The 13,632-nt window shown below is 32.7% G+C and overlaps 2 protein-coding genes and 1 non-coding gene across 4 annotated transcripts in view; 2 read left to right on the top strand and 1 right to left on the bottom strand.

Annotated features, from left to right (window-relative positions):
* The window catches only part of LOC101738225 (uncharacterized), a 28,232-nt gene extending 24,430 nt beyond the window's left edge, over positions 1 to 3,802 (top strand). For both annotated transcript variants that reach the window (XM_038010756.2, XM_004930820.4), the window contains 5 exons: positions 108 to 244; positions 775 to 929; positions 1,933 to 2,084; positions 2,576 to 2,686; positions 3,372 to 3,802. In XM_038010756.2, coding sequence (XP_037866684.1) covers positions 108 to 244; positions 775 to 929; positions 1,933 to 2,084; positions 2,576 to 2,686; positions 3,372 to 3,509 — 693 coding nt within the window. In that variant the 3' untranslated portion in view covers positions 3,510 to 3,802. The remainder of the gene's footprint in view (positions 1 to 107; positions 245 to 774; positions 930 to 1,932; positions 2,085 to 2,575; positions 2,687 to 3,371) is intronic.
* On the bottom strand, positions 3,793 to 5,357 carry LOC101738356 (uncharacterized). Its single transcript, XR_009973039.1, has 3 exons — positions 5,070 to 5,357; positions 4,114 to 4,185; positions 3,793 to 4,037 (listed from the first exon to the last, which is right to left on the bottom strand). It is a non-coding gene; the product is annotated as an uncharacterized LOC101738356 (transcript).
* Positions 5,358 to 7,420: 2,063 nt separating this feature from the next.
* Positions 7,421 to 7,952, top strand: LOC101738095 (mitochondrial import inner membrane translocase subunit Tim13). The gene has a single exon (XM_004930819.5). It carries the CDS (start codon positions 7,557 to 7,559, stop codon positions 7,827 to 7,829), a length of 273 nt encoding a protein of 90 aa, XP_004930876.1. The 5' UTR covers positions 7,421 to 7,556; the 3' UTR covers positions 7,830 to 7,952.
* Positions 7,953 to 13,632: the final 5,680 nt, after the last annotated feature.

Genomic DNA, 13,632 nt, shown 5'->3' on the forward strand with positions numbered 1-13,632 from the left:
TTTGACTTATGATCACTTTCAAATCTTACTCTCTCTGTACAGTTGGGAGAAGTGAAATTTGATGTCACAGTTTCATCCAATGGAAACGTTTCGTATATATTTTCTAGACCAAGGCTCGTCCGCCGGTGAAGGACTGCGCCAACCACAACATCGTGGAGACGTACGAGCAGATGACGCTGGTGCTGCCCGAGGGCATGCTCTGCCGCGAGTGCGACGCGCCGCTCGACAGCAACAAACACTTCCTGTGAGTCGTCCGGCGGTATTTTGCCGTTGTACTTTCAACATAAATACTGCATGTCGTCTTCTCGCATTAAAACTGTTTAATCTCAAAACTTACTAATTTTACAAGAAAGTCTTTGTAGTGGTTTAACATGTCATTGTGATATTTTTAATAGTAATCATCTTTGCAACGTTTATTTTTTATTTTTTACCAGTTACATTATCTGTCTTTTAAAGTAAGTTAAAATTGTGTATTAATTTTGTTAATAGTAGTTCCGCATAGGTAAACTAAAAAAAAATTTAAACTAAACTACGCTCTTTTGACAGTATTTATTAGAAAAATACTGGTGATACCGAATGATTCCGCATATTAACAAAATTTCGAATATTTTTGGAAATTGTACACTTTTAATCCGAAAAGACGAGCGTCGGCTCAATTCGTCTCCTTTGTCCGCTAGGAGGCGTGTTGTAGATTTTCACAGAGCCGATAAATGGCGTTGATCGGGAAAAGGTATATTGAGTCGGTTTCGTAACAGTAACGTGTGTAAATTACAGAGGGAAGACAACGTGCTCGAAGTGTTCGTTCTCGACGTCGTGCTACCGCGCGCAGCTGCAGCACGCGGCCGTGTGCGCCGGCCCGCACTGCCTGGAGGACGCGCCGCGCGCCGGCCCGCCCGCGCACTGCGTGTGCTCCTACCGCACCGCCGTCAGTCAGTACCGCGCAACCACTACCTTGCCTACGAAATACTTAATTAAACATAATACTTTAAATGAAGTAGCTATCAGTGTGCTTAGTGCGAGTTTCTTAACGTTTTCGATAGCGTAAAAGTTAAGCCAATTTTTTTATGCAATTGGAACAGCGTCCCTAGCCTCAAACATACGCAAACGATCCCATTCCATATAAATATGAGCTAACTTTTACGCTATCGAGAACGTTAAAAAACTCGCACTAATCACCCTGGAATACAAAATGCAAAATACTTTTAAATGAAGTATTTCAGATACCAGATTCTAGAACGATATCTGAAATACTAGATGTAAAATACGTACATATCTTTTAAATACGTTTTATAGATAAATTTTCTTTTTTTAAACGCTTTGAGTTAACTTTTACGCTATCGAGAACGTGAAAAAACTTGCACTAAGCACACAAACAGGTTTAAATAAGGGCTTAGTATCGATGAGTGTGGTGCATACAAGTGTTAACGACGTGCTCGGAAGCTCAATATAAAAAGTTAAATATAGTTGAAATAATGGGGTCATTAGTGGTACAACACTCGTGAGTGTCACTTCAAACAGAACGGTTAATGTGTCTTTCATTAGAACCTGTTCATAATTTTATTGAATCATGGACCTAGCTCGTCATTATAACAATATACTAATTGCATTATTTACTGAACTAACAATAAATATTTGTCGTTTTGATAAATTTATATTCCGTGAGCACCCAAAGTAATGTGATCTCAGATATAAGACGCATACAGCCTGCTTTAGAAACCGCAAATGAGTCACGACTGTACTAAAAAAAAAGGACAACCCAATACGGTGAAAAAATATTTTTTTAAATCTCTAGTATTATCCTAATTTTTATGCTGCCAAAATAAGTTTATGTACCTACAACTTCGATTTAAACGCGAATTCGTTCTAAAATATTTATAATTACCAACGCAGTGTCTTCCATACTGAATGTGTAAACTTTATAATTACAAACAGGTACAGATATGCTGACACACTTGCTGGCGTGCGAACACAAGACTGCCTACAGTTCTGAGGAGGAAGCTCGTGCTAACATCGTACGAGCCGATGAACCCAAGCCCCCTGAAGAACCGCAGCCGCAGCCCCAGCCTCAACCGACACAGGAAACTGTAAATTTGCAAGCCTTTTTCTATTTGATTTTATCTCACGAAATGACAGCTTATTTTAATGTCTCAAAGTTGGCGGCTAAATTGCGTCATTGTTGAGAATGTAATCCTTCGTAGTTTGTGCAGCAATCTAACCCAATCTTGATGATGTCAAGTTAGATAGTAGCTACTATATAAGTTTAAGTAGTAGTTGCCAGTCTCACGTTACGATTGCCACTGGTTATGTGATACAATGATTTAGTATATAAATTTATATAATAAAATGTAAATAATAATTAAGGAAAACAATTGATAAAATAAAATTTAAGTAAAGAACAATATTATGTGGTTGACATGGGGCACCTGGGGCTATTGGCGTAAAGGTCTTTGTAATTAAAGTTTAGTATGTATTAGGTAATTTTTTCTTTTAAGGTTTTTGCTTTTTGTTTTATTAAACCATGACATATTATTATGTGATCAAATTAAATTGAAATATTCATAATTTTTTCTTTCAGCCTGTTGTAGAAAATGTCCCCACTATAGCCGATTATGCTCCACCATCAGTGCTGAACACTCAGTTGTCCCTCGACGACTTGGCTCCGCCCTCTGTACTACAAACTGACCAGGTAAGTCTATATAACAATTTAGTTACAGTTAAAACTACTATATGCATATAATTTTCGAATACTTAACAGTTTAATTGTGCTCCTATTATTTCTGATGTTTCTAATAGTCTATAGTTTTTTTTTGTGGTGGACTAAGATTTTACTCATCAACATTTAATTTACGTGCTAACTATTGCTAAACTTTGAGGAGAAATTATTTCTGTACGTTTTTTTTTATTACATCTTAATGTGTGCTTTTTATTACATCTATTATAACGAACAGTATTTGTAATCAGTAACAGAATCTGACAATTTATTTTACTTGGCCTTTCATATTCTATGAGAAAATTCTAGGTCTCAGATAAGCCCCAGTGATGTCTCATTTGTAAATGTATTTAATTTCAATAGTCTCGCTTGTATCCCATTTGTAGAAATGACTTGTTTTCTTTAGTATTTGGGTTTTGTCAAATTTTGTAAAATTATTGTCACCATAGCCTTGAGTATGTGGACAAACTGCAGACTTGTTTTGACACCTGATATCCTGAACACCAATCAAAATGTGCCTCTTGGTATTTCTTGTGTATTTATTGCTTTTTTGTAATTTAAATGACATTAAATTTTTGGAAAAGCTGTCTAGGGTTTAGGCACACTAATAATTCAATAATTTACAAGAAGTAAGTTTCGTAATTTTAACCCATTTCCACAGCATGATCAGGAATTGTTGAAGGATGCATATGATCGACCCCTGGCTACCCCACGACACGAAGACCCTCATTACAGTCTTGGAGATTTTGAACCTCTTCCACAGGAACCACCCCCACAACCAGACTTTGAGCAATTATAAAATGTTTATTTAAGGTGTAGAAAATAATTCTCATATTATGATATACTTTGCATAATTTAATTTAAGCAAAAATATATATTTACAGCTTTTCTAATTTAGATCTAAATTCCATGAAAACACATTGTGACAAAAAATTCAACCATATATAAAACTTTAAAGGGTTTTTTTTTCATTTTGCTTGCAATTTTACTGTATGGCTATAAGCTTTGTTGGGTCTAAGACGTGGACTTACGTGTCACGAAACCTTTTTCTTATCATAAAAAAAATTAAGTTAATAAAGCGATTGGAATATACTTATTGTTTTATTTTTTTATTTTTTTTAAATGTTAAAACCACTTTATTACATACACCATAGTCTTCAATGCACTGGTCATCATTATCTAAAATTAAACTATCATATGCCAAATGGTAAGTTTTCCAAATGTATTTCCAAGATATCTTCACTTTGAGCCCTGTTCTCTTTTGTTGGAGTTCAAAATGTCTTGCCGTTGCTTTTTTCAGATCACGAACTGTTGCATTTTGTGGTACCTACCAAAATTCAGTCATAATACTTTAGTATTATACATACAGGTCCCTAAGTAGTTTTTAAAATGTAGATACATACAATTACTTTAAGAGTAGGTTCTGGGTCTCTAGATATAAATATTGTTATTGACTGTCCATTTTCCACAGCAATCTGAAATAAACTCAGAAATATTCTGATTAAACAATTTCATAATATAATAATATAAAATGGCACCTGTTTTCCTTCATTTTCATGGTAATAATTATAATTAATAAAAGAGCTTGAGCGAAATTGTTTCCTATGTTACTATTGTTATAGACTTATTTATGAAACATTAATGTACATACATAATATTTAATAATAAATATAATATTTGAGTCGTCTATTATCAAAGGTGGCAATCTGTGCATTTGGACAAAAAAAATTTATTGATATGTCAATACAGATTGATTTGAATAGAATCGTCTCCTTCAAAGAATACGGTTCAAAACCTGCATTAAATAAAGGTTAATACTTAACCTGTTATTTATCTAAGATGTCGTTCCGAAGAGTTTTGTGACTGCCAATGGAATACAAAGTCAATAATTCGTTTTTCTGATTTACCAATCATTGTCCAAAAGTCAGATTGCCGGCTTTGATAATAGTCGACTCATTTGTACAAAGATACAAACCCTGGACAGAAATCATACTGAGATTCAGAGTATAGTAAATGATCACTGATAATTATACTGAGGCTCTCTAAAAAGCATGTGTAGTAACGTTAAGATTCTAATACAATTAGAGTTCTTCTAAATCAATTACTTCATTGTAAGATTTTTTGATTTGAAGATACAAGAGATTTTGGAGATTTTTAATTGCAGTGATATCCTGATATGACCAATGAGAATAAACTCAAACTTTTTTAAATGGTTTTTTACATACTATGGTATAAAATAGAGGGTTTCAAAAAATACATTTTAAACAAACCTTTAAAGTGTAAAATTAGTGATGATTTTTTAATTTAACAAAAACTATCTTTCAATGTTCAAATTGTAATTTACTTTTACCCGTTTTACCTGAGATACAATTTCTTCTAAAATAATATCTTGTGGAAGATCACTAAGCAGAGGATCAGTCCTAAGTAGCGTTCCAAGGGTTAATTGAGTTGATTCTATAAGATCATCGTGACTAAGGTTACTTAAATTATCGATGTCCATCTTATAGCTGGTAAGGAACTATTATAATTATTACATCGAGAGATACTAGTTAGTTTCACATGGCTATCACTTGGCTCTAAACATTTTCCAATTAGTTTCTTTATTTACCTACCATAGAAAGTAGTATTATTTTTCCAACTGGAAAGGCAAACGTATCGTACCACAAAGCCTTATCTTTTAAACATTTTTTTGTATGAAAACTGATATTATGAAAAGAAATGAAATGAAATCATATGAAATGAGATGAAATTATATGGAATGAAATATAATCTCAGTAAAATGGTGGCTATTCTGAGACTTTTTAGTGGACTTTTTAGAGGATCTCGAGAAGTTACGTTCAGCGGCTTTGTTTCATTTTCCCACACTTGTGCGCTTTCACAGATACTAAGCAGTTAATTAAGCACCGTTATTACACATTTAAACCTGAAGGAACACTAAATAGACAAAATAAAATAAATCACACAATTTCACTCCTCGCGTTCCCGCCAAAAAGTCACCCTACCATAGATATTTTTTTTTTTTCAATTTTTCCTTATTAGGAAAGGCAAGGGGATCTAAGCCCAGACAACTGTGTCTGTTGTTTAGAATTTGTCCTACCATAGATAATACACTTATGTTTAAGAGAGAAGTTTATCATTGTTTATTTTTTCGACGACTAGGATAAGCAAAGGGAACAATGGGAACAGCTAAGATTTTATTTTGAATAGTAATAGAGAATGCTGTGTTAAACGAACTAGCTCGCTTTGTCTTTTCCCTCTCTCCATGATCGAGTGGTTCGCGAGATGCTGTGTCTATTTTCTCACTCTCGCTCTTGCTAAATCGTATATTTTCTCTCTAGCCGTAACGAATCTGTTGCGACTTAAATTTTACTATAAACGTGCCTAAAGAAGTTTCACTTCAAAAATGGAATAGAATACAACGATATGAAATTGGTAAACTTGGTAAAATTGGTAAAAAAAAATGTATTGTAAATACAGCCACTGGCAGCGTTCTCTACAAATTGTTATGGGCGTAGTAGACAAAAAGTACGCCAAAACCGAAACCTTTAAAATTTGCATTCTTCAAATGTTAATCGTGAAATATTGTTCAAAGTAATATTATAAAGAGGAAAAATTTGTTTGTTTGTTTGTTTTGAATAGGCTACGAAGCTACTTAACTTAACGAAGATTTGAAGTATTCTCTCACTGTTTGGAAGCTACACTATCCCCGAGTGACATGGACTATATTCTTTTTTTTTTAAATATGGATCCTTACTAAAATTCCAATAATGTGACCCAAGGTGTGAAAAAATTCTCTAAAATATTCTTTACATCGCGTGCGCTGCGAAAACTATTGATGATAGAATAAAATAATGTACTATGACTTTGTATAATTATACCACAATAAGTGTTCTTTTACTAAAAAAAAATGAAACAAAGTCAAATATTGCTTACAGGGAAGCTCTGACTCAATATACTCAATGGCTTTTGTTTTGTGTGTGAAAAATAATAATATAAAAAAAATTACAAAAAAATTATCATTTAAATGAAAATAAAAGTTCATTAAAACAATAATATTCAAACTATCTTTATAATTTTATTTTTTTAACCTGATGCAAATAGAAGGGTTGATGTGTGTGTGTTATAATTTTTTGTTTTCAAATTTTTTTTTAAGACCCGAGCGAAGCCGGATCGGGCCGCTAGTATTTTATATTTTCAACTAACATTATATAATATACAACGTATAAAATTTCGTTGCTTAATTAAACATGAACTTAGTACATAAATACCTCCAAATTACTTAATTAATAATAAAGCAAAATATTTCAGAAAATCATAAAAAGACGTTTCCAGCGATTTTGTTCCATTTCTTTACATTTAAAAGAACAAATCATTAGAAAGTAATTATCGTTACATATTAGAACCTGGTAGATACTTAGTTAACAAAAATAAATAATTATTCTTATCAAGTACAAACTCAGCTTATATAAATGGTCTTTTACATTATTATAAGAATTTGAATAAAAACATCGAATTATGATTTGTTTTATCTACTAAACACAGAAAAATAACATTCCTTATGAAATTAAAGGAAACTTCAGAATGATTAAAGTATCAGGCAGATGTTTCGTGTAAAAAAAAACCACAGTTGAACATTAAAAATACCTTAGATTCAATAATTAGGGTTTATGGATTACCTTCCCCTTGCTAGTCAAACATAGTTTTCGACTTACTGTCACTCACTTTTAAATTTAGGCCATTTTGAGGTTATCTAATGCATTTAGTTATTCTACATTCTATCTATAATTAAAAATAAAATAAAAAACACAATCTTAGAATTGTTGCAGTAAATAAAAATAATAATATAATGGATGCATTATCAACTGGGACGCTCAGTGGCGCGCAAAAAGAAGAATTGATGGATCAAGTAAAACAACAGATCGCCATAGCGAACGCTCAAGAACTCTTAACAAAAATGACTGAAAAATGTTTCAAAAAGTGCATCAATAAGCCAGGTACTTCTTTGGATAGCTCCGAACAGAAGTGCATAGCTATGTGTATGGATAGGTACATGGATTCATGGAATCTCGTATCGAGGACATACAGCAGTCGAATTCAACGCGAGAGAAACAACATGTAAGGCTGTAAACACTACTTCGGGAGTAAAAACTTTGATGTAAATATAGACTGTAGTAGTTTCATAAACTTTTATCGATGCCGCTGGTTTTGTTAATGTGAAAATAAAAGGATTTTAAGTTGTTAACCTCTTCTTTTTTGTACTCTTTAGCACTAGCGAATCGTCTTTTGCGACGCCCGGTATATTCGTGTAGAGTGATGTAACTAACTATATGGATGTTCAAATCATACAGGCTGACTTAAAGTTTTCCATAATCACAAGTCACTCATTTGGAAGGAATAATGCACAGTAAAACTCATAAAATCAAGTCTGTTTAAATTGTTTGGGGATTTTGTGTGCCTGATAAAAATACACATAAAATTATAATCTCATCTTAAGCTTAGTGGTGACATACACATTATGAATATGTCCATAAGCTTTGGTTGGCACTAATATTAGGAGAGCAATCAGCTTATCAATCCTACTAGGGCAAAAATAGCAAACTTCTGTTTTACTCAACAGTTTTCAACTCTCAATACAATGATAAGTCAGTTTAGATTTTTTACTGAAGTAAAATTTGGAACACTAAAACACCTTATAAATTAATATAATTAAAAAATGAGCACGTGTTATGAAAATACAGCTATGCATATATATGTAATAGTAGAAAATAGTTAAAAAAAATTAGTCTCAATTTAAAACCCAACAAGTAAAAACTGGTCCATAAAATCAAATATCTTAAACACTGACTCAGACAATTAGTTAAACTTAGACCGTGTGGTACAGTACTGGGTTCAACATCATCAAATTCAAATTCAAATTCAAATTCAAAATCATTTATTTCAACTTGGATGTCATCAAAAACACACTTGTTGAATGTCAAAATGTAAAAGAAAATGTTAACTCTACCACCGGTTCCAAAAAAGCCACAGTCCTGAGAAGAACCGGCGAAACAAACTCAGCGGGCTTTTTTATGTATTTTCTCAACTATTTTCTTCTTTTTTTTTTTTTAAACAAGAAAACATATTTACAGTATACAAAAAGACAAGTCAAAAAAATACAATTCAAATAAATAATAATAATAATGAAAAATGAAAAGGCCAGGAGCGAACGCCTCATTCCCACGTAGTGCCATCTAGTAAAAAATCCTTAACTTTATAATATGCCTTGTTGCACAAACGTTCCTTGACAGTTTTCTTAAATCTATGAACAGGTAGTAGTTGAACGTTTTGTGGGATCTTGTTGAAAAGTTGTACACCCAGCCCCCTGAAAGAGTTGCTTATTTTCTTAATTCGAGCCGCCGGTAACGCAAGCCTATGTTTGTTCCTAGTGTTCACATTATGCAAATCGCAGACTCTGGGGAATTCTACAATGTTTTTACGCACGTACAATAAATTTTCAAAAATGTATTGGGACGCTAAAGTTAGAATTTTGATTTCCTTAAACTTGTCCCTCAAGGATTCCCTCGTGTGCATATTATAAATAGCACGAATAGCCCTCTTCTGCAGGATGAAAATCGTTTCGACATCGGCAGCATTGCCCCACAGCAAAATGCCATAGGACATAACACTATGAAAATAACTGAAATAAACTAGACGTGCCGTATCTTCATCAGTATACGTTCGTATTTTTTTTACCGCAAACGCTGCAGAACTAAGTCTATTCGCTAACTTGCATATGTGAGGACCCCACTGCAGCCTGGAATCAACTGTTATACCAAGAAAAACTGTCGAATCAACAAGCTCCAGTGTCTCTCCACTTACAATGATATTAGTGTCTACTTGTCTAACATTGGGTGTGGTAAATTTTATACATTTTGTTTTTTTGTTATTTAATAACAGATTATTAACACTAAACCAATGTACCACGCGCGAGATAGCATCATTCACATCGTCATAATCTTCCAATTGTCGTTTAATTTTAAACAATAAGGATGTATCATCAGCGAATAATACGACCTCGTGACGGGTTTCAATAAACTTTGGTAAATCATTGATATACACAAGAAATAAGAAGGGACCCAATATGGAACCCTGAGGAACACCCATATTAAGTAAGACACCGGAAGATCTCTTTCCTTTAACGTCTACCTTTTGGATTCTTCCGGATAAATAAGATTTAATAAGTTCTAATGAAACGCCCCTAATACCATAATGGTGTAATTTCCTCAACAATGTATTATGCTCAACACAATCAAAAGCTTTAGATAAGTCGCAGAATACCCCAAGGGCATTATGCGATTCCTCCCAAGCCTGAAAAATATTTTTAATAAGATCTACACCTGCATCAATAGTCGAACGGCCTCTAGTGAATCCATATTGTTTGTTATGAAGCAGGTTATTGGAATAGAAATGGTTCAAAAGCTGTTCCAAAATAATTTTTTCAAAAATTTTACTCAATGTAGGTAGTACTGAAATGGGTCTAAAGTTAGTGGGGTCAAAAGTACTACCAGATTTAAACAGAGGTATTATTTTACTATATTTCATTAGATCAGGAAACACACCATTATAAATACAGTCATTAAATATTGTAGCAAGGTAAGGTGCGATTATATCAATAATGGATTTTATAACCTTAATTGATATTCCCCATAAATCACCAGTTTTTTTAATATTAATGGTCTTGAAATTATCAATTATGTCCTTTATAGCAATATTTGTGAACTTAAAGTTAACACTGCATTCATCAACATGATCTTGCAGTAATGATTCGGCGACGGTAGGAGATGAAATTAAAGATTTTGTAGTAGAAGCTGGGATATCAGCAAAGTAGCGCTCAAAAGCACTGGCCACTTCTTGATGAGAAGTTATTATTTTATCATTGATTTTCAAAATTGATTCAGCATTGCTGTTTCTGACATTCCCAGTCTCCCTATTAATGATATTCCAAGTCATTTTAATTTTGTCAGGTGCATTTTTTATAAGTTTGCCTAAGTGCAATGACTTGGCCAATGTACAGACTTTTTTAAAAAGCTTGGAATATTTACAGACATACTCATGAAATGACTTATTATGATTATAGGATTTTTCATGATAAAGGTCATATAATCTCTGCCTACTTTTGTGAATTCCAACAGTCGCCCATTCATTGAATGATCTTTTATTATGTAAGATCAGAGTTTTAGAAGTAAAGATGGCACTAAATTCATCATTAATGCAATTAAATAAATCCATGTAGTGAACATTAGGATCTTCACTATAACAAACATTCGCAATTCTTGCCAAAACTTTACCTCTAAACTTCTCCATACGTCTAATATTAATAGGAACAAACTGTAGGTTTCTTGAACTATTAACATCTGTAACAGATTTAATTTTAAAAGATATGAATTGTCCACTGTGGTCTGAACTTAAATGATTAATAATATATTTATGCAAAGGTTTTACGTTTGTGAAAATATTATCTATACAGGTTGCCGATGTGCTAGTTTTTCTTGTGGGCTCTGAAAATAAATTGCTAAGGTTATATGATTTTAACAATGTTCTGAATCTAATAGTGGCATTTGTATTTTCTAATAAATTTATATTAAAATCACCACAGATAAAAATATGTTTATTAGAAACAGAGAGCTTTAATAAAACATGTTCCAATATATTTTCAAAAGAATCATATAACGAATTCGGGGGCCTGTACACACTTACAACAATGAATCGCTCAAGCTCTACACATGCCATTTCAATAATCCGTTCCACAGAGAGGCTCACAATGTCTCTACGTTCCTTACATTTATAATCTTTATTAACAATGATAAGAGAGCCTCCTCGTATAGCATTCTCTCTGCAGAAGGAACTCATAACCTGGTGATTTTTAAAATTACAATTTAATTCATATTTTTTAAGCCAATGTTCAGTTACACATAGAAAGTTGACTTTGTTGTAATCTAGAAACAAATCAATTTCAAGTTCTTTACCCATCAAACCTTGTAAGTTCTGATGCACCAGGTTGATCACAGTTGTTTTCAAAGAAACAGTATTTGTTGATGGGCTGTGTCCAAATAAATCATATTTACTGCAAGAGGTAAACTCTGTTGTCTTAGTATTTAATTTAAATTACTTGGAACGGATTCCAAATTAATAGATGTCATATTTTTTTCCTGCTCAAAAGAAGCAGTAGGTTGATTAGCCAAATTCATGGCTAGATAAATGTGTAAAAAATAATGTAGCGAGTTTGCTACTTGTCTAAAATTGTAGCTACCTAAATAGTATTTGTTAGGTTTTGTCATACTAATACATTTATTTTTTATCATGCAATTAATGTCAATAGTGTAAAATATATTTTGTGACTTGCATGGTGTCGTGACATAATAATTATTTACATTTGAAATTGTTTGCATAAAATCATTAATACTATGTCTCATTTTGTTTTCCGCTGGCATACTCTGAATAAATGGAAATGCAAACATAATGATCTTTTTCACCTGTAGTGTTAATAATTGATTTATTTGATATTTTATATCTCTTATATCTGCATTTCCCCTTCTCCCAATCATTATAATTATTGTTGTGTTTGGGCAATGAGTCACTTTTAAAATTTTATTAAGGATGTGGGTACATGAAGCCCCTGGCATACAATAATTTATCACAGATTGTCCCGAACACAGATCATTCAGCGCTACACCCATATTTTTCCCTAGTTCATCACTGAATATTTTAATAATGTTTGTTGTAAGCAAAGGTTTAATTATATTGTTTACAACGGGCTTACAGGTAGAAATAGAATATTGATTTTGACTATTGGAATGGTCTGGTAGTGGAGAACCTGATATAGAGCAGTGGCACTTGCAATTAGCATATTGTAATGTCAAAGATTCAAATCGCTCTTTATTATTATTACATAAATCAAGCAGATTATCCATCACCGATATATGTTCACATATGTCCTTTTGGGCATATTCATAATTTTTAGTAACACTGTCCAAATCTGTTTTCAATGAATTTATTTGTGAGGTTAACTTTTCTATTTCTAACTCATGATTGTGATGAACATATTGTAATTTTTCAAGTGAAGTATTTAGTTTTGTACGCAGTGCATTTCGTTCTTTGCATATAGTTTTCATATAATTAATAGATTTTCTAGATTTCAATAGTTGCTGCGTTTTATTTATAAACTTATTTAATTTAGTGAATCTCTTATAATTTTTCTTACTAAGAATTAATCGAGAGGAATGTGTACTATCGGAGTCACCACCAGTCAAATCTATTGTAGGTATGTCACACTCAGAGGTGGTGATCACTGTTCCCGAAGCTGGTTCACTCTCGATCAGTTCCGAGTACAGGCTCTGTGTTTTTTGGGCTTTTAGATTTGTTATCTCTAACTGTAAATTAGAGATACAATCATGTGCCTGAGAAAGTTTGACTTTCAGTTCAGCTGAGAGTTGGAGCGACTCAACATACTCACCGCTGCACTGATCGAAGCCGTCTACAACATTTTGTAATTTCTTGTTAGTCTCAAGAACTTCATTGTATTCAATGGAGAGCTGAGACAACTGTCCTTTCAACATAGTATTTTTCTTAATTACCTGGAGTGTTTCGACCTCGTTGTCTTCTCTCTCTTTTAACAGTTGTTGACACTGTTCCCGTGATGTTTTCAGTTGTTGAAGAGCCATTTGAAGTTGGTCATCAACTTGACGAGCTTTGGTACCTCTGGTCATCATTTTGGAATTGCAGAAATTGATAGTACCCACGTAAAAATAAAAAATAAAATTTTTTACAATTATGCAGTAAAATGCACTAATTAAATATTTTACGTAACAATAAACTTATATTATCACTTAGGTATATGTTTTATACAATTATAAGTACAATAAAGAACTTATACTATTTAATTT

The sequence above is a fragment of the Bombyx mori genome, chromosome 4 (genome assembly GCF_030269925.1).
Source record: "Bombyx mori chromosome 4, ASM3026992v2".
NCBI lineage: Eukaryota > Metazoa > Arthropoda > Insecta > Lepidoptera > Bombycidae > Bombyx > Bombyx mori.